Source organism: Engystomops pustulosus, chromosome 2, assembly GCF_040894005.1.
Source record: "Engystomops pustulosus chromosome 2, aEngPut4.maternal, whole genome shotgun sequence".
NCBI lineage: Eukaryota > Metazoa > Chordata > Amphibia > Anura > Leptodactylidae > Engystomops > Engystomops pustulosus.
In genome coordinates this window covers 142,988,978-143,015,010 of record NC_092412.1, presented here as the reverse complement: position 1 = coordinate 143,015,010, position 26,033 = coordinate 142,988,978, and the positions used below count along the sequence as shown (strand labels likewise).

Below are 26,033 nucleotides of genomic sequence, written 5' to 3'. Positions count from 1 at the left end.
TAAAGCCGAAGAAACTCTTTAATGCAACAATATCTTCCTATGAAGAACTCAACACATCTATGGATTAAATGGGTAGCCCCCAAAACAACATTCAGTCTTAAAATTTTCTTCACAAGTTTATTTCATGTAAAATTCTCTCATCAAATTTCAGAAAATTGCCCCTCATTTTCATCTGCCAACTAGTCAGTCTTCCCTCAAACTGGTATGGTGCATTGCACGACTCATCTACTCCTTGAGGTTCCCAAAGATTCAGCTAGAGCAGGTTCAATGGATTGTTTTAACTTCTTCCAGGTAAAAATGTTGATGTTTGGGGTTACATCAGCCATTGTTCTTTCTCTTTGTTGAAATGTTCTGCCCATTTCCTTGTTAGAACCAGGTAGAGGTCGGACTGGTGAGGCAAATAGTCTAAATAGAGGCGAGTGGCGGTTTTCTTTGGGACAGCTTTCTCAATCTGGGTGCCCTCATGCCACTCATTAAAAGATGTAATAGAAACTATTTCTGGTCGGACAGTGAGGGCAGCCTGAAGAGCCGTTTCATAATACTTCCCATTCACTCTATTCCTGGTGTTGTGATTGTTCCATGGTCTGATACTTGTGTCTATGTATCCAGGACCAACACTTGGAACAAACATGAGATTGTTGGTGTCACAGAAACTTTTGATAGTTTTCCAGTTTTGGTGAGAGGAGCCAAATGAGAAACCATTGGAGGCAAAGTATGTGTAAATGCCATCATAACCAGCTGTAAGGATATCGTGCTTGTGGCCTTCCTCTACCAGAAGGCCAATGAAGACTGCATCATAGGGTGTGTTACGGATAGAATGGGAGCCAGTCACTGTCAGCAGGTTTGCCCATGATTCAGGTGGCGTGAGATAAGAGTCATAAATGTAGAAGAAAGGAAGGTTTTTTCCAGTACTTGTCTTGTATCTGTAAAAAGCTGAATGGGATCCAAAGCTAAAAAGATAGAAGAGTTACATTGGACTACAGAATATACAAAATATGCAATGTGCAAAACAGTATAGTAAAAACTGCATTATGCAAACTCTCTTCATATTAAACAATTGATAAGTAATTTGAAGGGGATTTCTGATATTAAAGTCTACTGATCAATATCAGATCTTTTGGCACCCCCACTATATACTGCTCAGATAATAGCCACTTTCACTTTCCAGGCCTGTGACATAACTTCCTGTGATCATATGACCTGGTTGTAACTCAGACCATTTAAAAGACAGGGTTTGAGCATTGCCGCTATACAATGTATGGTGCTGCATAGTAAGCTACACAAAAGAAGCAGCACATGTCTGAATGCTGAAGTCTCTTCAGATAGCTTATCATTATCAGATTGGGGGAGGCCTGATACTTCACAATTACAAAGCTACTCAGCTCCATCATCATGAGGTATGAAGCAAGTTTAGTATCATGGAAACTATCAAAATATGGACTCTTCAATAAATCGGGGGTAACACCTATGCCTTCCCAAGCACAATTGGTAGGGTTCTTAATGGATAGAATGGAAAGAAGGACACTTTTATATCCTGCCATTTCACAATAAGAAATTATATTATCCATAATAACAAACTAAGCTTCCCTGATGTAAATGGGGAAACAAGGTTCCTGCAGTATTTGGGTTGTCCTTATAAAGATGAGTGCGGGATATAATCAAGGGTCAGAGAATAGGGATAGAAGTTTGATGGAGCACTGCTATTTCATATGTGTGGGTCACAGACTTCCACGGAAGCCAAGGGGTCCCCCCCAAAAAACTGACCGAACACAGATGTCAAAAATAAATAAGTCAAAGATAGCACCTCTCCTATTTCTCTATATATCTGTAAAGAGGTATGTCTATGAGTAATATTAAAATATAACCTTTATTTAAAGCTGCATTAAAATGCTCTCAAACACCCAATGTGTAATGTGTCTTGCCTTCACCAAATAAAGAAGCGGCATCAATGTAATAAGGCCTATACATTCCTGTCAATATACTGGTATGGTCTTATAGTAGATAGCTAATATGTATATTCCAGGAACTATAGGACCATACCAGTATATTGACAGGAACGTATAGGCCTTAATACATTGATGCTGCTTCTTAATTTGGTGAAGGCAAGACACATTACACATTGGGTGTTTGAGAGCATTTTAATGCAGCTTTGAATAAAGGTTATACCTCTCTACAGATATATAGTGAATTTTCTTACATATTAGCTGAGTCATAAACGGCCTGTATTACCCTTAATTCCATTAACTAACTGCACTGATCCCTGTGCTAATCTTGTTGGTATAAGCTAAACCTACTAATACACTGTAAAATAAAATATATGACCCAACCCAATATGGTTATTGGACCTTGCCGCTCTGGGATAGTCTGGGGCTTAGCGCGGGACTAGTTTTAGTGGAGGGCGAGTACGCCCACTGCAGGAGCACCATAAGATTTAAAAACCAGGTGTCTTCCAGTCCTCGATGGCGCTAGTATCAACGAGACAGCAGGAGGCCAAGCTGGTTGCTTGTTTAGACCTACTGTTATCCAATGTAGGAATGAATATACTAATGACCCCTGATGCCGGTTGTTACCACTAGAAACGGGTTGGGTCATATATATGGCCATACCCTTTATGACTCTCCTGGTATACAGATATTAGCTATCTACTATAGGACCATACCAGTATATTGACAAGAATGTACATTGATGCCGCTTCTTAATTTGGTGAAGGCAAGACACATTACACATTGGGTGTTTGGGAGCATTTTAATGCAGCTATGAATAAAGGTTATATTTTAATATTACTCATAGACATACCTCTCTACAGATATACAGCATATAGATGTCACTGGTAACTGATAAGATTCTTCTATTTGGTACAACAGTAAAAATAATGTAGATTTCACCTGTTCACATATGCACAGCACCACTACGTCTGTGTAGCTGTCAATGCAAGCTGTGGTCCTTATAAATATAAAACCATTTAAAGCTGCATTTTGTGTAATTTTGGTTGTATTTCCATTTCTATTTAGTTAAGAATTTCAAGTTCTAGATCTGTGTGTGGTTGCAGTCTTTGCCCCACATGAAAGAAAGCATAGGCTGGCCTCATGCACATGCCCATGATACACAAATGCAGTATATACAAGTGAAAATAATAGTAGCAACGATGAAGCAGCACTCCAAGATGAAGAAAAACGGGTTTTATTCCACCATCAAATAGCAATGTTTCACCTTTTCCATAAAGTCATTATCAAAAGTTATCTTTTGATAATGCCTTTATGGAAAAGGTGAAACGTTGCTATTTGATGGTGGAATAAAACCCGTTTTTCTTCATCTTGGAGTGCTGCTTCATCGTTGCTACTAGTTAAGCGAGGTTTCTGTCAGAACCCCTACGAAGACCTGCACCCACCAAAACTTTAACCACGGTGCTGCTCTACACTGCTTTGTTTTCAAGTGAAAATAATAGTAATAAGAACATACTTGTCAATTATGTATTTGATGTTTTCATGAAGTGTGCGGTCATCACGTCCCTTGTATGGCTGGATATGAAATGCCACCTGTAATTCAAAGAAAATACCAATATTATTAGTTAATATTTAACACAATACATGCATAATGTTTTGGGGGAATTTGAGTTTCAGTGTTTCTATCCTTTAAAAAAAAAACTTAAAATAAAAAAGGTTTTATGTTATTAAAGGGAACCTCTCACTACATTTTCACATTTCCCATAAATCAACTTTATCTTATATTGCCTGGCATTAATGGGGGCATGTCCTCCTTAGTCAGCCCATCTATGGTCGAATCACATGAAATCACAGCAGCCTCCATGGACTTCTACTCCTCCCCATCCTCCATCAAGGCTGCTGTGATTTCATGTGATCAGACACATACATGGAGTACCCTGTGCAAATGTAACAGGACCTTAGATGACATCAATCCACATAACAGAAGTTCTGTAGAAGTAAGGCTTGTCAATCATGAACATAAAGGCAGGGAAGTGCAAGTAACCCATGAATATGCAGGACTTCATTGAACATAGTTGCATATAAGTTTACAAACAGTTTTTTTTATTTGTAGCCATGGAAAGGAACCATTGAGGCATAAGGCAATATTACTAAAATATAGTTTTTAAGAAGTTAGGTTACATTCCAGAATGCTTAAATTACAGATTAGGGCAGAGGCAGGCAGGAGGCATCTTCCATCAGATCTACTGCTGATAAAATATTCCTCATAAGTTTCCTTTAAGGTTACATATTATTAAAAAGTGTCTTAAAATATGTAGAGGATATGTGCATATGGAACATTTTTGTAATATACTTCATTAACCCTGTATTAGACCCTAAAATCTACCAACAAAACTAAGCATGATAAAACAGGGACACTGACTCATAGATCCAGGCACTGTGACCTGGGGTAATCTCCTTATATTTGTTATCCGTGGCCTCCTTCCTTCCTAAAATCAACTATTAAAATTATGCTAATGAGCACAAAGGGCTCATGGGGAGTGTTACTAGAGCCCCCATCTTCTCCCTCAGCACTTCCCCCTCCCTGATGTAATCTCGCTGCAGCAAAGGAAGTTCTAATACACAGTAGGAGAATATACAGTGGCTGGGTTTTCCCTACATCTCCGCTACCCAATCAGGTTGGAGAAATAAGGATAACTTCTAGTATGCATGGGTGCCGATTCAATTCGTCTAGTCGCTGACCTCAAGCCGCCATTGAGGCAGTGGGGCAAGACAGCTGCGCATGCGTCTATTTACAGACTGGGCGTAAGCCCCTTCCACTTCCTAGTATGTATAATCTCACGGCCGGGACACGAGTCCTGATCGCTCTGGGCATAGGTATACCTGACCCAAAGCATCAGGTAAAATGTTGTTCCACCACTTCGAAGTTATATTTTGATACACCTAGTGGCACTTATGATTTCCTGCTATGAACTGATATTAGATTGTATTTTTAGATATGTTTTATGTTATTTATTGTTTCCTGCTATGAATTAATAATAATATATTGGATGTATAAATTCATTTATTTGTGAGTCATCATGACATACAGTACATATACTTTTTACAGCGGCAAACCCCTATAGAATAATTGTTTATTCATTTCTTTAGTTTACTGATCTCCTAATGTACATATAGTGATTTATAGGAATAACTATGCAAACCATGTATCCCAATTATATGAAAATGTATCAAACTCTGTTGGGCTATGTATTTTTTTCTTTTACATACATAATACTTCTTTTTAGATTATAGATTTCATGTATCATATTTATACCTCATGCTGTTAACATACCAAATTTCAACATTGCTTTGTTTTGAATTTTTTTTTGTTTATTTTGGTTGTATTTATTTGAGTCTTATTTTACACTTGAAAAAGGGGGACTTCATTCTGAAGCTCATTGTGATTTTAAGACTCTAAATCAATTTCCATCATTCCCTCATCATTCACGGCCATTTATCATATCTGAGTGATCCACGTCCTGATTTCCTACAGTAGGAGGATGGAGGGGGGGGGGGGGGGTGCTCCTGCACAGTAAAACAGCCTGTGAAGCTGAAGCATGGAAAGGTTCTGGTAATGCCAACCAGAGCCCTTCTAGCTCATTAACATAATTGTAATAGTTGATTTTAGATCACAGTTACGGTGTCTGGATCTATGCATTAGTGTCCCTGGTTTATCATGCTCAATTTTGATGGTAGATTTCCTTTAATGACCAGGCCATTTCTTTTTTTTGCTTGATTCTCCCAGCTATATTTTTTTTTACATTTTTTTGAGATTATAGCTGTATGGGATCTTATTTTTTTCGGGGCAAAATGTAGTTTTTAATAGTACAATTTTGGGTTTAATTTGTCCTTCTGTTAAAATTTTATTAAACCATCCTCTACAGAATATTAAAAATAACCCGCAAATCTTAAGTTTTTCCAACATTTATTGTGGGACATAAAAACTCAATACGCATACAGCGATGCCAAGGTCATATGGTTGGGTTTTTAATGCCCTTCATTTGCACAATGAAGTTGTGCAAATTTTTCCATTTGAGTAAAAAAAATTTACTTTTTACATCCTTACCTTCCAAGAGCCATACGTTTTGAAATGTTTGATTAATGTAGCTGGGAGAGGGCTTATTTTTTGCATGGTTGATGGTTGATTAAAAAATATCAATTTGGAATTTTTTCCCCCTTTTTTTGGGCCTATTTTTTATTTCATTGTGGTGTAAGGGAAAACCTGCAGATAATGGTTGGCGCTCCTCCCAACTTCAACTCCAACAACTTCCATCTTTCCATTTCCTCCCTCCCTATGAGATCTGCCCTCTTTTAAGAAACCATATGGCCGGGAAGAACATCTTCATTTGTCACCAACTGAAAAACCTGAGAGTCCACTCAAAATCTACAACCTTTGACAGATTTCATGTCAGCTGTAATATACAGCTGACACCCGCAGCTTCTGGCATCGGCTCTGCGTGGGAACAGATGCCAGAACCTGGACGTAATAGTACTGAGTTTTGCCGAAAGTCAAGTCCCGCAGCTCAGTACTATGAAGTCCATTTGTGGGTGATTGGACCCCAATGAACTAATCAGTCTGCTGACTGCCATGTAGATGATTTGCACAATTAATTGTTAACTGTTTATTACCTACACTTGCTAGTTAGTCTTTCCTCTCTCTTCCTACCACATGCCCGCTGAATAGTGATGTAGAAAATATGACTGACAAGCCGCAAATGATATTAACTAACAGAAATTGTTGACCAGAGACAAGAAAAAATATATGTTATATTACATGCAAAAATCATCAATTAGCTTTATAAGGCAGGTGGAACAGAGAAATGGTGAGAGGCCTCCTCCCCAGCAATGTAGTACGCTATAGATGAAACAGGCTCTCTTTAGCAATGCTCAGCAAAATGTGAAATGTTAAGAAATCAGTTAATATAGATATGGTCTTTTTCAGTATGCAGTATATCTGTTACCTTTATGTCATATCTGTGGGCTGCATCCAGAACCAATGGTACCAGATTTTCCACTGCTTCTCCATTCTCATCTGCTGTACCAGGGGGGTACCAAGACAGCACTAACACACCTTTAACAAAAACAGTTCTGCAGTTCAGTTTTCATTGGTTACAACACACTCACTTTAGTTATATATATGTAACACCTTAAAACAGGAACAGAACAGGATTCCTCAACTTACCTATAGCAGCTGTCCTAAGTTGTCTCATATGTTCTTCTAAGACCTCTGGATCTTTAGAACTGTAAGGTCCTAACTCAGGGTAAAAGCTGGAGCCAATATCCTCAGGTGGACTATGTCTACCTTTGGGGTAACTTGCTGATATTTTTGGGTCCCAATGAGGTACCATTACATGATCCCAATGTATATAATTGTTATCAAACTTAGGATTTCCATACCACATGTAGTAGAAAACATGAAGATCATAGTACACCTTAGTTTGTTCTGCCACATTTGCAGTGCCTAGTGGTTGAGAAATAACATCACTGGAAGCTGACCGTTTCTCTGCCTGTTCTCCAAAGGGCATAAGTTCTAGGCCAGGAGCCAGGTCGGAAAAGCCATCTGTGGGCTTTAGAGTTCGTAAGCCCATCATGGTTCCAAAAATAAAGAGAGTGAAAAGAAAAAGAGCGATACATGCTTTTCTTCGAAGCCTTGCCATCTCCGATAAACAATGTACTTATCTATAAATCCTGAATGTCCTTCCTTCAATATCAAAGTAAATATCATGCCATCAGGTTTTGCAAAGAAATCTGTAAAAGAAAGAAGTAAAAAAAATAACTATCACCAAAAACAACCAAGTAGCTATCCTACATTGCAAAAGGGGTTTCCCTACAGCTGCCGAGACTCCTGATACTGAGACCTCCACTATCACTGGATCAGGATCATTTATGATGCTTGTACAGGCAATTTTACTCCACAATAATTCTATGCGGTTAAATCAGCACAGGACAATTCTCTCCTATCTCTCTTCCAGACTGTAATAGGTACAGACAGAGCTTGCTCTCTGCCACTGCAAAAAGTCTTGTCCTCAGAGATCAGCAATTTATACTGAAGACCTAAGCTACGGCCTTCGGAGCTAGGGGGTCTGTGGTGTCAGCCTTAGTCTGGACGGGAGTCTGGGGCATGAGTCATAGTCTGGACAGGGGGGTATGGGGCGTCAGTCATAGTCTGGACAGGTCGGAGGCATCAGCCATAGTGTGGATAGCAGGAGTTGGAGATGTCAACCATAGTCTGGCCTAGGGGGGATCGGAGGCGTCAGCTAAAGAGCCATAGTCTGCTCTGAAGGTTGAAATTGCTGAGGAGAAAAAAAAATGGTTGTGCACCCTTTATTTAATGATGTAAAATTACTACAATGGTCTCAATTGGCTATTTAGAAATACTGAGAAAACACTGGCTGTAATGCTTTTCTTGCATACTAAGACCCTCCTATTAACACTGTATACGCCTAGGAGTTATTTATTTGTGTTTCTTAAAATTTCATACTCTTGACTAAAAAAACACTCCTCAAAAATAGTAAGTGGAGCATTCTTACTCTTCTGGAAAATGGCATTAAATGGCATGAATGGCATTAAACAGAGCAAAGACACCTGATCAGTGGACCTGCCAGAAATGACATTCATACCCTCTATCAATAGGTGATACATGTCAAATATTGAATAAACCCTTTAACATTACTTGAAAGAGGTTCCCTATAGGTTCCTCTGCGCCAAAAGGTTTAAGAACCATTGAATATACCAACCTTTCTAATAAAACAACTAAAGATACCATTCAAACAAAACCATAGAGAAATCTTTATTACAACATAATTTAATAAATCTTTTAATATAACATTAGGGAAATATTAGTAAATTCTGTGCTGCTATATAACACAATATCCACATCTTGTCAATTATTCTGACTACTAATAAACATCTGTTGAGTGGCTTGTATTGCATGTGAAAAGACTAAAGTTCTCTTAATATAGAATTTCACTGAATCTTTAAGTAACAGGAGAGAAACTGAACAGTCACAAGGCAAGTCACAATGCAGGGACACCGTAGAAGACTGAAAGCTGATCACATAGCACTTATTCATCCTTCTCCTTCTTGTATAGTACATGTCCATATATAATTCATATCTTTTAAAGGCACTGTGCTGTAACTGATGTAACATAAAACTTCAGGAATAAAAAGATGCAAAAATAGAAAATTTGCTAACACAGCACAATATTTATCTTGGAGCCATAGCTTGTTCAACAAAACAGCTTTTCCATAGGCAACGACTGAAATGTTATAACACACAATTATATTATAATGTAAATACTTTGAGAAGGCAGAACGGCAGATTTATATTGCAGGTGTAATTGACTTCTACAACCTGTCTTTAGTGAAAATAAGATCCCTGGTGACACGTTTCCCTTAAATCCGATTTGCAGACCTATATCTGACCAGGACATTCTATGTAGAAAAAGCTGTGAAATGAATAATTTGTGTGTTTCAGTGATCCTTGTGCATGGCTGCAGGGGCCACTATGCGGTCTTTTACAGTAAGTCACTCTCCAGCAACTCTGTGAAACTGGCCAAGAAAGGGTGCATTTGACCTTCATGCCCATGACCATGTCCATTTTGCACAAAGACGAGCAAAAGGGCAACAATATTTTGAACTTTTTGAGTTGTGACTTTGAACTCAGACTCCATTTCTTGCAATCACCTACAGCAGTGATGGCGAACCTTTTAGAGGCCGAGTGCCCAAACTACAACAAAGACCCGCTTATTTATCGCAAAGTGCCAACACAGAAATTCTATTTGTGATTTATACTCCCTTCTCTGTCACAGTTTTCATTGATACCAGCACCTGAGGACACCAATAAAGCAGAAAATAGTCCCAGGTACAGCTGTCACTTTAAAATACCTCTGTGCACAGCAAGTCCTGGGCTGTCTGGGACTGCAGGAAGATACCTGGAGTCAACTCTGGTGATGGCCTGAGTGCCCACAGAAAGGGCTCTGAGTGCCACCTCTGGCACCAGTGCCATAGGTTCGCCATCACTGACCTACAGCAAAGGTATTAAACACAAGACCCGCTGGGCTAGTCAGAAGAGCAGCATAGGGGCACAGTACTCCGACACTTACCTTTCCCGACTCCTCCGAGGTACCGGCAGTCTTTTTCTTTAATTCTGTGTGCAGAGGCTGTATGTGCCGGCTCTGAAGCCAGCAAATGATGATGTCATCACATTATGTCTGCCTGCTTCATAGTCGGCGTGTACAGCTTTTAAGTAAAGGACTCAAGGGGAGCAGAAAAAGGTGAGCAAACGTGTTTTATTTATTTTTTTTATCTCCCCTTATAAAGCTGTATAAATAACTGTATGAACAGCTCAGTTAGTACATTTATATGGAAATAAAATGACTATTGTCCCTTGAAGACATCCATGAGACTCATGCGGGTACCACCTTTTTTTAGGCAATCATCTTGGCTATCTCATACATGAGTGTGTACAGAAGACGGTGTACAAGCACTGATAAATCTCCCCACAATGACCCGGAGCATAGAGCGGCTTGGTTTGGATAGAAAAGGAAATTATTTGATGATAATGAAGTAGTGTTGCTGGATTGGCCCCCACATTTTCCAGACCTCAACTCAACCGATGCTCCATGTGTTCTTTTCAAATATATGAATAACTCCCATCACTCGGGAGTGGCTATAGAGGAGCAGGGGGCAAATGATGGGTATATTCATATATTTGAAAAGGGCACATAGAGGCAGGGTTTCCCAAGGGTGGGGGGACAGCTCCTCTTTAGCCACTCCCAGGGGACAAGTGCCTAGTCACAGAGCACATTGAAGGATACTATATGACATATTTTTTTTAATACAAAAACTCTTTGGCAGTGTATGTACTATGCTTTATGGGAGTGCTAAAATTGGGTCTCCTAGTGACAGGTTCCCTTTAAGAGAACCGGAGATATTCACTCTTAAAGTTACATTCGGGAATACAAATGCCTAGCCTTTTCTTGGTGGCCCAGAGGGCCCCAAACCGTCATAAATTTGTACCAGCATATACCAATAAATAAGACATGTTTTAACCAAACAGTAAATTACCAACATGTGGTAAAAGTGTCTTGGGAATTCACAAAGTACAGTACTGCAATTTTAATTTCACCTAAAGAGATATGGGAGAACACCAAGATCACAGATATTGATGTCAGTTTTCCAAAGCCTACTCATCTTTCAGCCCCGCTGCACACGTAATCTGCATCTTACCACTTTTACTAGATAATTGCAGAATGGAGGACTGCCAACCTCATACTGATGGATTTTTTACACTGAAGCATTTTATTTCCTAAGCCTTAAGAATACATGCACAGCTTATCCCCATAGCAACGCACAATTATATTTATATCAAATGTGTGACCAATGCAGTATTTCTGTATCTCATTGTCTGAAATGCAGATATTCCACTTTTGCAAACTGTAGGAAGTAATGTACAGGATACTACATAATGGGGTAGAATTATTCATCTGTCTATGACAGAATTCTGTTGTAATTTGCTCTAAATGATTGTCAACATCATATTTATAAAGGGTTTTGGCACTCCTATGACTAGTTCAACAAAAGGGGCGTGACCCATGAAAAGGGGGCATGGTCTTACACCAAACCAGTCTGTGCGCCAAAAATAATGCTGACCCAACAGAATTTTGTCCTTGTACGACTAGACAGTCTTAAACTACAAAAGATGTATCATCCAGCATTAGACACTTATATGAATCTTGTGCAGCATAACACAGCCAAGTCTAACTGTGCGCTGTCTTACCATAAATCGTCCCCCATATGTTGCCATCTAGGTCAACAGAACATATTCTCAGGCAGCCATTCAAATATAAGTGGAGGTGATCATAAAGCTGAATTATGGGAAATTCATTCCTGGTGCTTTTTTAGTGCAGTCAATTGAGTTTTTGGTAATTTTGTAAGGAGTGCAAATATTTAGTGTTATATTTCACCCACAGGACAGGATATATCAAGCTAAACAATAGAATCTGACTATTAGAACAAGGCTTCTGTCCTCTAAATGAATAAAGCAGTAGGCCAAGCATGCATCGTGCCACTCCATTACTGTATATGAAACTGATACACTCTGCCATGAAACTTATACAAGTTTGGCCTGCCCAGTACATCTGAAAAAATGGGATCCCCCCTTCAAATAATCAGTAGGTCTCCCAGTTGTTCAGAATGTGGTTACATGGGATATATTTAGCACTGTATTTATTTACCGTATATACAAGATTACCCATTAATTTAGCAAATGTTTAGTGAAGTCAGATATAGATATGACAAATATAGACATATATGACTATGAAAAACTGATAGAAGGAATCAGTCTGCAACCACATAAAACAGAAAAATAAAATCAACTAGTGGTTGACTCACTCTCTAAAGATTTTTTTATGTTAAATACTTACATAAAGAGCTTGGAAATATGAATATCATTAAAATATCTCTGGTACAGATGACACCAAAGAACCTCGCCCAACCCTTGGTTTCACCTCTTCAAGCCTCTTCCTTATAGAACTCTGTTTGTACATAATAGTGGAGCGTCTTATGTATGTAACCAGTAACTTTCCTTTTAATATTATTGTTTTGGTGCAAGGAACAAGAAGGACTCTCTTTTCTGTGCCTTGAAAAGATGCTCCAAATCTGGGTCACATGGTCTCCGCATCATGACTGGTCCTACCACCTTGTTATAGACCCTGTCAACTTTTCATACACACAGCAGAAGAGGGGGGGAATTATCAAAACTATATACATATATTATCTGCCTGGGTGGTAACAATAAGGTCCTTTCCCCTCTCTGTATTGGTTTGATTTTATGTAAAACTACAGAAAGAAATGTCTGGAAGGTAGAGAATAGGATTAGGAATGATCCATACATAGAATGGAATGTCGGGGATGGCCTCCAGTTATTGTGGCTGCTCATCAGCATTCACTGCAGTGCAGCAGGCAGGGGCTCAGAGCTGATGCTTTGTGTTGCAGAACTGTTTTCAAATGCAAAATCAATAGATCAGGAACATATTTATATGGATGATTTACGCTCCTATTAGCACAGCTAGCCAGGCATAGCTGAAGTGAGCACATTCTCTGCTGCTAAGTTTTATGAGCGGATCTATTAAAAGGATGTGCTGACTGTAGATCTCTGACACTGCAAGGGTATACAATGCTAATGAAGGCGCAGGCCTGTTCACCAATCCATCTCCTAGACTCCCACTAGAAGTCCCATTAACAAGGGTTGAATCAATGCCCACACCTGAGAAGCTTCCATAAAAGTAATCTTTTAGAAATACAGTTATACTGGAAAACCCATGGCTGGTCAGAGCTGTGAGAAGGACTCCTTGTATCCACAGCATTGCTATCCAGCTGCACTGGTCAAGTAGCTGCTGAGGCCACTGTCTGGTCTCAGGATTGTCAAACAAGGGGGGGCCAGTTACATCATCCAGTGCTGCTATCTATCCACAGGACAATCAATAAATGTCAACATCTTGAATAGATGATGCAAGCTTAGAACAAACCCATTGGGGGGAGGGGAGAGTTATCATATGCTTCTGCATCATTCCCCAGCATATGATTAAACCCTGTCCATCCCACTGCCTCCAACCGTGCCATACATTTGCCGTAACTGCCCTATAGATTCTCAATGGCAGTGATTGCAAACCTTTTGGAGACAGAGTGCCCAAGCTACAAGCAAAATCTACTTGTATGTCGCAAAGTGCCAACATGACAATTTAAGCAGTAACTTATTTATCCCTGATATATCACATGTTTTAATCATACTGGTGTCCTGAGTTCACCAATACAATAGAAAGATGGAGAAATTTGGATTGTAGCTTCCCTCCATGGTCCCCTGAAGAGGAAGAATCAGGGGACCCAGAGCAGGAGCTGAAATGACAATCCATCTCTATCCAATCCTTCCTGCTCCTCCTGTAGTCCTGGTAGTCAAGGATGTTGCTTTAAAATAGTGCTGAGCTAGGCACGTCCTGGGCTGTATAGGATCACAGAAGAAAGCCTTGAGTCCTAGCTGGCAAACTCTGTGTTGGGGTGAAGGCCTGGGTGCCCACAGAAAGGGCTCAGAGTGCCAACTCTGGCACACGTGCCATAGGTTCGCCACCACTGCTCTATGGGGTTAAGGTCAGGTGAGTTTGCTGGGCAATCAAGCACACTGAAACTGCATAATCTGTGTATGCGATATAAAGGAATTATTATTATACTTTAATTATTAAAAAAGGTATTGGTACATGTTGCAGTGCAGACAGGTGCCATGTCCTGCTGGAAAATGAAAATTCCATCTCCAAAAAGCTTGTCGGCAAAGGGAAGCATCAAGTGCTCTAAAATTTCCTGGTAGACGTCTGCGCTGATTTTGGTCTTGACAAAACACAGTGGACCTACACCAGCAAATGACATGGCTCCCCAAACCCTTACTGATTGTGGAAACATCATACTAGACCTCAAGAAGCTTGGATTGTGCCTCTGCACCCTTCCTCCAGACTCTGGGACTTTGATTTCCACATGAAATGTAAAATTTACTTTCATCAGAAAACATCCCCTTGGACCACTGAGCACCAGTCCAATTAATTCTCTCCTTGGTCCAGGTAAGACGCTTCTGGTGTTGTCTAATGGTCAGGAGAGACTCGACACATGGAATGTGACACTTGTAGCCCATGTCCTGGATACGTCTGTGTGGTGGCTCTAGCGGCAGTCCACTCCTTGTGAACCCCCCAAATATTTGAATGGCCTTTTCTTAAGCCTATGTTATATAGACTACTATGTGCAGTTTGCCTATGAAGTGTGCAGGGTGCTCCAGATTCAGGATTTCTGGCCCACGTTCTGAATGAATCTGGCACTCCCTGCACTGCCCTGACAGAGTGAACAGACTTTTTTGTTGCACCTTTAACCCCTTAACGCTCTGCGCCGTAGCTCTACGGCGCAGAGGTATAAGGGCTGTATGAAGAGGGCTCACGGGCTGAGTCCTCTTCATACAGAGGTGGGGGTTTTTGCATATTGCACAAAACCCCCACCGCTAATAACCGCGGTCGGTGCTTGCACCGATCGCGGCTATTAACCCTCTAAACGCCGCCCGCAAAGTCGCGGGCGGCGTTTAAAAGACGGCGGCGCGTGGGCGCCGCCATCTTTTTTTCGATCGCCACGCCCCCGAACGTCATCGGGGGGCGGCGATCGGTTGCTATGGTAGCCTCGTGTCTTCTTTTGACACGAGGCTATCTGGCAGCTGCAGATTCGTTACAATGAGCCAGTGGCTCATTGTAATGAATGTGCTGCAAAAATGCCATATATTGCAATACAGAAGTATTGCAGTATATGGTAGGAGCGATCTGACTATCTAGGGTTAATGTACCCTAGATGGTCTAAAAGATAGTGAAAAAAAAAATAAAAAAAAAAGTTTAAAAAATAAAAAAAATTAATAAAATATTAAAAGTTCAAATCACCCCCCTTTCCCTAGAACGGATATAAAACATAATAAACAGTAAAAATCACAAACATATTAGGTATCACCGCGTCCCAAAATGCCCGATCTATCAAAATATAAAAACGGTTACGGCCGGCGGTGACCTCCGAGGCGGGAAATGGCGCCCAAATGTCCGAAATGCGACTTTTACACCTTTTTACATAACATAAAAAATGAAATAAAAAATGATCAAAATGTCGCACAGACCTCAAAATGGTAGCAATGAAAACGTCGCCTCATTTCGCAAAAAATGACCCCTCCCCCAGCTCCGTGCGCCAAAGTATGAAAAAGTTATTAGCGTCAGAAGATGGCAAAAAATGTTTTTTCTTTTTTGTACACATTCGTTTAATTTTTTAAAATGTATTAAAACACAATAAAACCTATATAAATTTGGTATCACCGCGATCGCACCGAACCAAAGAATAAAGTAGGCGTATTATTTGGAGCGAAGAGTGAAAGTCGTAAAAACTGAGCCCACAAGAACGTGACGCACGTGCGGTTTTTTTTCAATTTTTCCACATTTGGAATTTTTTTTCAGCTTCGCAGTACACGGCATGTTAAAATAAATAACATTACGGGAAAGTAAAATTTGTTACGCACAAAATAAGCCCTCACACAGGTCTGTACACGGAAAAATGAAAAAGTTATGGATTTTTGAAGTTGGAGAGCGAGAAATGAGCCGGAAAACCCTCCGTCCTTAAGGGGTTAACATAGGGCATGCCACACACTTCTGTCGGATTCTGCACGATAAACGCTGCGGCCGGTTCGATTGTGTACCGAATCGCCCCTTTATGTGCAGAAATTTGTGTTGTGTCGGGTCGTGTTTGACACATATGTGGGGAGGACATTTTTTAAATACATGTTCAAGCAGTTTGCACATAAAAGAACGTGCATAGTCCGACAGAAAACTGGTGCAGGGGCTTTAGTGAATGACTTTTGGGTTTTCCTTGGCTGTAAGCCATAATAATCAACATTAACATAAATAAAATGACTCTATATAATATATAGTTATAAAAATAACTTTTTTCTGATTTATTCTAATTTATTGAGAAGCACTTGTACATGAGGCCATGTGATATCTGTTAAAACAATGGCTAGCACACAACCTAACACCAATGTTCATGTGTTTAACCCCTTCCCGACACCACGTCAGGTGCACGAAGAGGGCTCATGTTAAAATTATGAATAAATAAAATTACATTACAGAGAAGTTAAATTATTATTTATCTTCAGTTTTGGTCTGACGAAGGGTTAATCCTGAAACGTGTTACCACTAGACTTTGGATTTTTTTTTAGCTCGGAAATATAAATAAAAAAGAATTGATTTAAGTTCTACATCATGTTTTGATGAGGACAACCCTCAGCATTGGTTACGAGCGCAGCCCTCAGCATTGGTTAAAGCCTCACTTTCTCTGCTTTAGTACTTACTTGCCTACAGTTTCTTGGGTTACGGGTTGCTGGAGTGCTTTGGGAGCTGCTGAACTAACCATTACAAGAGGTATCCACAGGGTAAGAGGCTCCCTGATTTCCTTTTTGCAAACTTGGCTAACAGGTGAGCACCTTTCAATACTTACCTAGACACAATCTCATTACCCTAATGCAGAGGTCGCATTAACGCCTCACCACGCGTCATAGACGCGTGATGAGGCGCCATTACCCCCCAAAATAATTGCCATGCGTAAAAGAACGCATGGCAATTATTCCCTGTAGCGCGCAGGCTGAGCAGTTCAGCGCGCGCTGCAAATGAGGGAAATATCTATAGAGCGATCGCAGCGCGCGCTGGACCGCTCAGCAGGACACGTGACTCAGTGTCAGGGGCGGGCAGGAGAGACCCGCAGCGAGAGCGCAGGCCCCGGGCGAGGCATGTGGGCAGCGGGGCTGCCGCTCCCCGTCCTGCTCCAAATGCTGCCTGCGTTTATATGATCGACGGGACCGGGTGAGTGTGTGCAGTGTCCTGTGTGAGTGTGTGCAGTGTCCTGTGTGAGTGTGTGCAGTGTCCTGTGTGAGTGTGTGCAGTGTCCTGTGTGAGTGTGCAGTGTCCTGTGTGAGTGTGCAGTGTCCTGTGTGCAGTGTCCTGTGTGCAGTGTCCTGTGTGCAGTGTGCAGTGTCCTGTGTGCAGTGTCCTGTGTGTGCGTGCGCAGTGTCCTGTGTGTGCGTGCGCAGTGTCCTGTGTGTGCGTGCGCAGTGTCCTGTGTGTGCGTGCGCAGTGTCCTGTGTGAGTGTGTGCAGTGTCCTGTGTGAGTGTGCAGTGTCCTGTGTGAGTGTGCAGTGTCCTGTGTGAAGTGTCCTGTGTGAGTGTGCAGTGTCCTGTGTGAGTGTGCAGTGTCCTGTGTGCAGTGTCCTGTGTGAGTGTGCAGTGTCCTGTGTGCAGTGTCCTGTGTGTGCGTGCGCAGTGTCCTGTGTGTGCGTGCGCAGTGTCCTGTGTGTGCGTGCGCGGTGTCCTGTGTGTGCGTGCGCAGTGTCCTGTGTGAGTGTGTGCAGTGTCCTGTGTGAGTGTGTGCAGTGTCCTGTGTGAGTGTGCAGTGTCCTGTGTGAGTGTGTGCAGTGTCCTGTGTGAGTGTGCAGTGTCCTGTGTGAGTGTGCAGTGTCCTGTGTGAGTGTGCAATGTCCTGTGTGCAGTGTCCTGTGTGCAGTGTCCTGTGTGTCCTGTGTGCAGTGTCCTGTGTGTGCGTGCAGTGTCCTGTGTGTGCGTGCGCAGTGTCCTGTGTGTGCGTGCGCAGTGTCCTGTGTGTGCGTGCGCAGTGTCCTGTGTGTGCGTGCGCAGTGTCCTGTGTGAGTGTGTGCAGTGTCCTGTGTGAGTGTGCAGTGTCCTGTGTGAGTGTGCAGTGTCCTGTGTGAAGTGTCCTGTGTGAGTGTGCAGTGTCCTGTGTGAGTGTGCAGTGTCCTGTGTGCAGTGTCCTGTGTGAGTGTGCAGTGTCCTGTGTGCAGTGTCCTGTGTGTGCGTGTGCAGTGTCCTGTGTGTGCGTGCGCAGTGTCCTGTGTGTGCGTGCGCAGTGTCCTGTGTGTGCGTGCGCGGTGTCCTGTGTGTGCGTGCGCAGTGTCCTGTGTGAGTGTGTGCAGTGTCCTGTGTGAGTGTGCAGTGTCCTGTGTGCAGTGTCCTGTGTGCAGTGTCCTGTGTGCAGTGTCCTGTGTGTCCTGTGTGCAGTGTCCTGTGTGTGCGTGCAGTGTTCTGTGTGTGCGTGCGCAGTGTCCTGTGTGTGCGTGCGCAGTGTCCTGTGTGTGCGTGCGCAGTGTCCTGTGTGTGCGTGCGCAGTGTCCTGTGTGTGCGTGTGCAGTGTCCTGTGTGAGTGTGCAGTGTCCTGTGTGAAGTGTCCTGTGTGAAGTGTCCTGTGTGAGTGTGCAGTGTCCTGTGTGCAGTGTCCTGTGTGAGTGTGCAGTGTCCTGTGTGCAGTGTCCTGTGTGAGTGTGCAGTGTCCTGTGTGCAGTGTCCTGTGTGCAGTGTCCTGTGTGTCCTGTGTGCAGTGTCCTGTGTGTGCGTGCGCAGTGTCCTGTGTGTGCGTGCGCAGTGTCCTGTGTGTGCGTGCGCAGTGTCCTGTGTGTGCGTGCAGTGTCCTGTGTGTGCGTGCGCAGTGTCCTGTGTGTGCGTGCGCAGTGTCCTGTGTGTGCGTGCGCAGTGTCCTGTGTGAGTGTGTGCAGTGTCCTGTGTGAGTGTGTGCAGTGTCCTGTGTGAGTGTGTGCAGTGTCCTGTGTGAGTGTGCAGTGTCCTGTGTGAAGTGTCCTGTGTGAGTGTGCAGTGTCCTGTGTGAAGTGTCCTGTGTGAGTGTGCAGTGTCCTGTGTGCAGTGTCCTGTGTGAGTGTGCAGTGTCCTGTGTGCAGTGTCCTGTGTGCAGTGTGCAGTGTACTGTGTGCAGTGTCCTGTGTGCGCGTGCGCAGTGTCCTGTGTGCGCGTGCGCAGTGTCCTGTGTGCGCGTGCGCAGTGTCCTGTGTGTGCGTGCGCAGTGTCCTGTGTGTGCGTGCGCAGTGTCCTGTGTGCAGTGTCCTGTGTGAGTGTGCAGTGTCCTGTGTGAGTGTGCAGTGTCCTGTGAGCGGGTAGTGTGTGTGTGTGTGCAGTGTCCTGTTAGCGTGCAGTAGTGTGTGTGTGTGTGCAGTGTCCTGTGTGTGTGTGTGTGTGCGTGCAGTGTGTGTGAGTGTGCAGTAGTGTGTGTGTGTGTGTGCGTGCAGTGTGTGTGAGTGTGCAGTAGTGTGTGTGTGTGTGTGTGCGTGCAGTGTCCTGTGAGCGTACAGTAGTGTGTGTGAGTGTGCAGTAGTGTGTGTGAGTGTGCAGTGTCCTGTGAGCGTACAGTAGTGTGTGTGAGTGTGCAGTAGTGTGTGTGAGTGTGCAGTGTCCTGTGAGCGTAGTGTGTGTGCGCGCTATGTGTGCTATGTGTATTACAGAAATTTTCATAATCCTCCTCGGGTAAAAATACTCCTCAAAAATGGTGAGAGGAGTATTTTTACCCTTCTGGAAAAATGTTAGTGCGACCTCTGCCCTAATGTTATCACTCGAGGTGCCGTCCTCTTCAGTTGTCGTTTTTGTTTTCCGGTCATCAAAAAGATGGTGGCGCCCATGCAATGGTGAAGATCGTCGCTCCCTGTGGTGTTATCGGGGGAGAAGGGGGGGGGGGTGATGATCGGTTTAACTCATTTTTAACCCATTCATTACTGCAGTGACAAATTTAGACAAATATTATCTTATACATGCCAATTATCCAAAGACATCAATATTAATATAACCTAATTATGTATCCAAAGATGGACAGTCAGTGGCTGGGCTAACTCAGAAGCCTTTACCCTATATTCACAGTCCTTAGGTACCATTCACACAACCAAATTGGGGGCTGTGATCTGGCTGCACAAATTGCGGCCAGATCATGGCCTCCAAAGAGATCATGGTGCAGTGAGCACACAGTGGGGCAGACTTACTTACCCGGTCCATTCGCGATCCAGCGGCGTGTTCTCTGTGCTGGATTCGGGTCCGGCCGGATTTATTAAGGTAGTTCCTCCGACGTCCACCAGGTGGCGCTGCTGCGCTGAAAAGCATCGGAACGCACTGGAGTTCACCAGCTCAGGCTGAGTGAAGGTAAGTGCAAGCTCCGCAACAGATTTTTTGTTTTAAATGCGGCGGTTTTTCCGAATCCGTCGGGTTTTCGTTCGGCCACGTCCCCCTATTTCCGTCGCGTGTATGCCAGCGCCGATGCGCCACAACCCGATTGCGTGCGCCAAAATCCCGGGCAATTCAGGGAGAATCGGCGCAAATCGGAAATATTCGGGTAACACGTCGGGAAAACGCTAATCGGGCGATTAGTAAATGACCCCCAGTGTCTCCTTGAGCTGAGTGTCTGCACTGAGCCAAGGGCACTGCAAGATTTTTAGAGCACATCCCATTTTTGGCTTGAATTGTGATGTGGCTGCTCAGATTCCTATGGAAAGGAGAGGGTGAGGACCACCGAGCTGCGTGATTTACCCAATCTGGCCCCGGTGAAGTATTCAGTCATGTGCATGAAGCCCTATATCATGAAGCTGAATGTGTCTGGCAATAACAGCAGGGCTATTAACCCTATGCCCCAAAGTAGCTAAAGGAATTGACCTATCACTACACCCACCTTTTTGTGTCCAATTGAGTTTTTTGGATGTCTTCTTGCAGAATCCCATTTTAGAAACCAGACTGAAGAGCCACTGCAGAAATTACCATTCAAAATTAAATTTCAATACTCCAATATTTGAAAGTAGACCTATTTGTGTTGTGTTTTATGTAAATAATACAGCTCCATCATGTAACAGTATGTTCCAGGCAGTCTGGTACTCAATAATTATTGCACCTTCACCACTTCTTCTTCTCATAGCAACAATCCAGCTACTTAAGACAGTATAATTATACTGTACTGTATATCACAATGCGGTCTAAACACATAGGGGCACATTTACTTACCCGGCCCATTCGCGATCCAGCGGCGCGTTCTCTGCACAGGATTCGGGTCCGGCTGGGATTTAAGATGGTAGTTCCTCCGCCGTCCACCAGGTGGCGCTGCAGCGCCGAAAATAATCTTAACGCCCCGGAATGCACCATCCCATAGAAGGTGAAGGTGAGCGCTCCCCAAGCGACACATTTTCGGTTTTTAAATGCGGCGGTTTTTCCGAATACGTCGGGTTTTCGTTCGGCCACGCCCCCCCGATTTCTGTCGCGCGCATGCCGGCCCCGATGCGCCACAATCCGATCGCGTGCGCCAAAAACCCGGGGCAATTCATGTACAAGCGGCGCAAATCGGAAATATTCGGGTAACACGTCGGGAAAACGCGAATCGGGCCCTTAGTAAATGACCCCCATAATGGCTCAGTCACTCTCATAACGTCAATGTGTTTATCAAGAATTTATCTGTAGAATTTCATTTTCATTGAATCAACTGTTATTGACCTATTTCATATCAATGTACAGATGGATGTGTACCGTGCAAGTTTGTGAAATATATATATATATATAAATATATATATATTGTATGTATATACCATACACACAAAGGACTAAAGAAAAGCCGTTGAGCCCTATTGTTAAATCAATTAGTGCAATTATTGTCCTAGTACTGGTCTCCTCGCCTTAAAAGATGGTACCCTATGGGTCCTGTATAGTTCCTAAGCTTTTCTTCTAGGGGGGAATTTATTATGGCTTGTACTCCCAGTTTTCTTCTGTGCAAGTCATGAAAATGTTGAAAGTCTTGGTGCATATGTGTGTGTATGTATATAAACATATATTCCTTCAGGAAGGAAAATATATATGTACTGGTATCCAGCTTGGTGGTAGAGATGTGATTGGTTCCCTTCCCTAAATGTATGTCAAATGCGTAATTGCCAGGGATGACATGTTACTCTTAAAAACATTGGGATTAATAAACCTTGAATATTGTACAACATGTCTACTATGATGTCACCCTATAAAAATATAAAACTCTGCACAAAACAAAATGCAATAATTAATAATTCTGGATTTCCATCATTATAAAAAAATATTCTTCTAAATGAATTGCTGCCATATATAAACCCCAAAATGTCTAAAAATGATTTTTTTTTTTTTTTTTTTTAACTTGTTGTGTGTCTCTAAAGCAGTGATGGCTAACCTATGACACGCGTGTCAGTGCTGACACGCGTAGCCATTTTCACTGACACACGGCTGCCTGAGAGTTAAGTTTCAACCTACATGACCAGGTGCAGGCTGAGAGATTGCACTGAGCTTCCAGCACTCCTTCCTCCTCCTCCTCCCCCGGGCCGGCCCCTCCCCATGTGTGAGCTTTGCCTAGTGTCTCCAGTCAGCACAGGTATCAGCATGGGGCACAGCAGGAGAGGTGACCCGGCCAAACACCCAGGAGGCTCCTCTGCAGCTCCTGATAGTTGTGGTGGGTGTAGGGTGGCATCACAGTCAGAGGTCACATCGCTGCTGCCTTGTGTGATGTCCCAGCAGCTGCCACCTCTACACTGACCATCTCCTTAGCAGGGGCAAGGGAGGACAACAACTCTCATCATACAGTAAGTAAGGTCAGTGCACTGTATGATAGAAGATAGTCATCAGGTCAGTTTTGTGATGTACAAGCCCAGACATTGCGAATCTTTTGCTCCTCACACCTTCTCCATGCCAAGAGGGCATGAGGGAGATGCAGACAGCGGCGCCTGCGCCCTCGCTATAACCTGTGAACTTTCATGACAGAAAGTTCACAGGTTACTAAGCATTTCCACACCTGTCTGATTGTAACCGATCTATTACAATGTGCGATTTGCAGATAGTAATAGATGATTGGGAAAATCCCCATATACTGCCATAATGTAGTACATGGTAGGATCAATCAGACAACCTACGGTTAAAGTACCCTAGAAGTTAAATAATTATACATATTTGTTATTTAAACTATAAATATCACAAAATTATGTTTTTTTTTGTCAAGGTGACACACCACCCGAGTTATGCTCGGTTTTTTGGCGAATTTTGACACACCAAGCTCAAAAGGTTGCCCATCACTGCTCTAAAGGGTGTTTTGTGACAGAAGATTGCCAAAGAAAATTTATTGGAATAAATAATAAAAGGCCGAATTGCCCCCTGTTGTGTGGCATGGGGATGTTTCTGACACTAGCAGTCCACCGTATAGGTCATTAGTATCAGATTGCTGGGGTCTGATACCTGGAATGATTAGCGTCTTCTACTTGTGCTTCTGGCACAGTCCTCTATCCTCTGCCAGGAAGTCACCTACAGTGTCGGACTGGGGTTCCCTAGGCCCAGCAGAGAAAATTAATCTGGATGGCCACTCTTCATTATGCCGAAGAAATAGACATTAACAGCCTCCAAATTAGGTTGTCTTCTGCTACTGGACCTCTGGGGTTTAGTACTGGATTGAACTAGGGCCCACCAGAGGTTCATCTGGTCCTCTGGTGGGCAAGTCAGACAATGCCTCACCCCCAATCTCATACTATTGACCTATATAGATCATTAGTATTAAAAAAAAACCTCACCCCCTTTAAATTATCCGGCTATTTCAGCTCAAGCACTCTGGTCCGTACAACTGGATGTGTTTCCCAATAGGGCCATTACATCCGCCTACACGCCATAGACCAGTGGTGGCGAACCTAGGGCATACATCATCAGCGCCCAGTACAGATGAGTACAGGAGGAGGGCAGGAGCTGCTCTGTGTATTACCCAGGCAGCAGTAAGGTGGCTTTGGGACACTAAACAACTATAGGTCCTTATTGTTTAGTGTCCCAAATTGTATGACAGCTGTCCATGGCCACATATATATTGCCCTTGGAGTGGATCTCTTGTGGCTGTGCTATGCTACCAGTGACCCCAGGGTATATATATATATATATATATAGTGTCCCTCACTGTATGGCGATAGTGTTCCTCACCGGATGGCGGTAGTGTTCCTCACCGGATGGGGGTAGTGTCCCTCACCGGATGGCGGTAGTGTTCCTCACCGGATGGGGGTAGTGTCCCTCACCGGATGGCGATAGTGTTCCTCACCGGATGGCGCTAGTGTTCCTCACCGGATGGGGGTAGTGTCCCTCACCGGATGGGGGTAGTGTTCCTCACCGGATGGGGGTAGTGTTCCTCACTGGATGGGGGTAGTATTCCTCACTGGATGGGGGTAGTGTTCCTCACTGGATGGGCGTAGTGTTTACTCACTGTATGGTGGTAGTGTCCCTCACTGTATGGGGGTAGTGTTCCTCACTGTATGGCGGAAGTGTTTCTCACTGTATGGAGGTAGTGTCCCTCGCTGTATGGGGGTAGTGTTCCTCACTGTATGGCGGAAGTGTTTCTCACTGTATGGGGGTAGTATTCCTCACTATATGGGAGGTAGTGCTCCTCACTGTATGGGGGTAGTGTTCCTCACTGTATGGGGGTAGTGTTCATCACTGTATGGCGGTACTATTCCTCACTGTATGGGGGTAGTGTTCATCACTGTATGGCGGTACTATTCCTCACTGTATGGGGGTAGTGTTCCTCACTGTATGGGGGTAGTGTTCATCACTGTGTGGCGGTAGTGTCCCTCACTGTATGGGGTAGTGTCCCTCACTGTGTGGCGGTAGTGTCCCTCACTGTGTGGCGGTAGTTTCCCTCACCTTTATGGCGCTGCTTCCAAAACCCTGGCACAATGTGAATATCAGAGCCTTGTATCTGGTAAAGATGTTTTCCCCTGGGCTGGCGATGTGACTAGACTAACACCTAGGTCCTGAGGCTGCAGGGGGTTAATAGTATTGCTGTAATTGTATTTCATCTTCCATGTAAAAATGTCCTCTTACTAGAGAATACATGCAGATACTACAGATAATACAGGAGAATATTATTATGTACTAGAAATGAGGATACAATTTCCACATGTGCATACATACATATATATAGAGAGAGAGAGCTATGTTGGACCTACCTTACACGACCACTACTGGCCAAGTCCACCCAAGGGCTGCAGGATGCAGATGGTGTCCATTGTGAGCTGCCTCGGATTACACTGCGGGGGGATGCAGCTTGGAGATGCCAGTCATGGTGCAGTACGGGGGGCTACACTGGCGGCAGAGACCCTGTCCTCAAGGAGGAGGAGCTGCGGGACCACATCTGAGACGCTGCTACTCCTGCTCATCCCGCACTTCCCAGCCTGTGTCCATCCAGCACAATGCTCTGACAAGAAAATACCCGGCGCTACCATCACCTACAGGGGGGAACATCAACAGGTGCACAGTTACATGCACCTACACTATGGCTCATTTACAGTGACTATAGTGTGTTGGTATATCATATAATATATACTGTGGTTGCCGTGTGATACACAGTGCTGTATAGGACAGGATGGGGGTGGTAGAAGATTTGTGATCTGTTACACCCCTACACTGAGGCAATGGTGCTGTCCATGTGAGCTCTCCGCAGTGTGAACAGAAGGCAGCTTTATGTGGACTGTGCCTGGAAGAACTTGTGTAGAAGGGCAGAGATGTCTCTGGCATGGACGTTACCCATATGGGTGGTACAGGAAGTGCTCATCACAGCCAGCACTTGGTGACAAAATGTGTGCATAATGTTATAGTGAAACACAAAATGGAATAGAGTTCCCCTGACTTAACC

At 43.5% G+C, this 26,033-nt stretch overlaps 1 protein-coding gene across 1 annotated transcript; it reads right to left on the bottom strand.

The window, feature by feature from the left end:
* Positions 1 to 2: 2 nt before the first annotated feature.
* On the bottom strand, positions 3 to 25,609 carry MANEAL (mannosidase endo-alpha like). The gene is made up of 5 exons (XM_072136738.1): positions 25,348 to 25,609; positions 7,168 to 7,733; positions 6,947 to 7,056; positions 3,460 to 3,536; positions 3 to 950 (listed from the first exon to the last, which is right to left on the bottom strand). Exons 2-5 carry the CDS (start codon positions 7,640 to 7,642, stop codon positions 314 to 316), a joined length of 1,299 nt encoding a protein of 432 aa, XP_071992839.1. The 5' UTR covers positions 7,643 to 7,733; positions 25,348 to 25,609; the 3' UTR covers positions 3 to 313.
* Between the last annotated feature and the right edge of the window lie 424 nt (positions 25,610 to 26,033).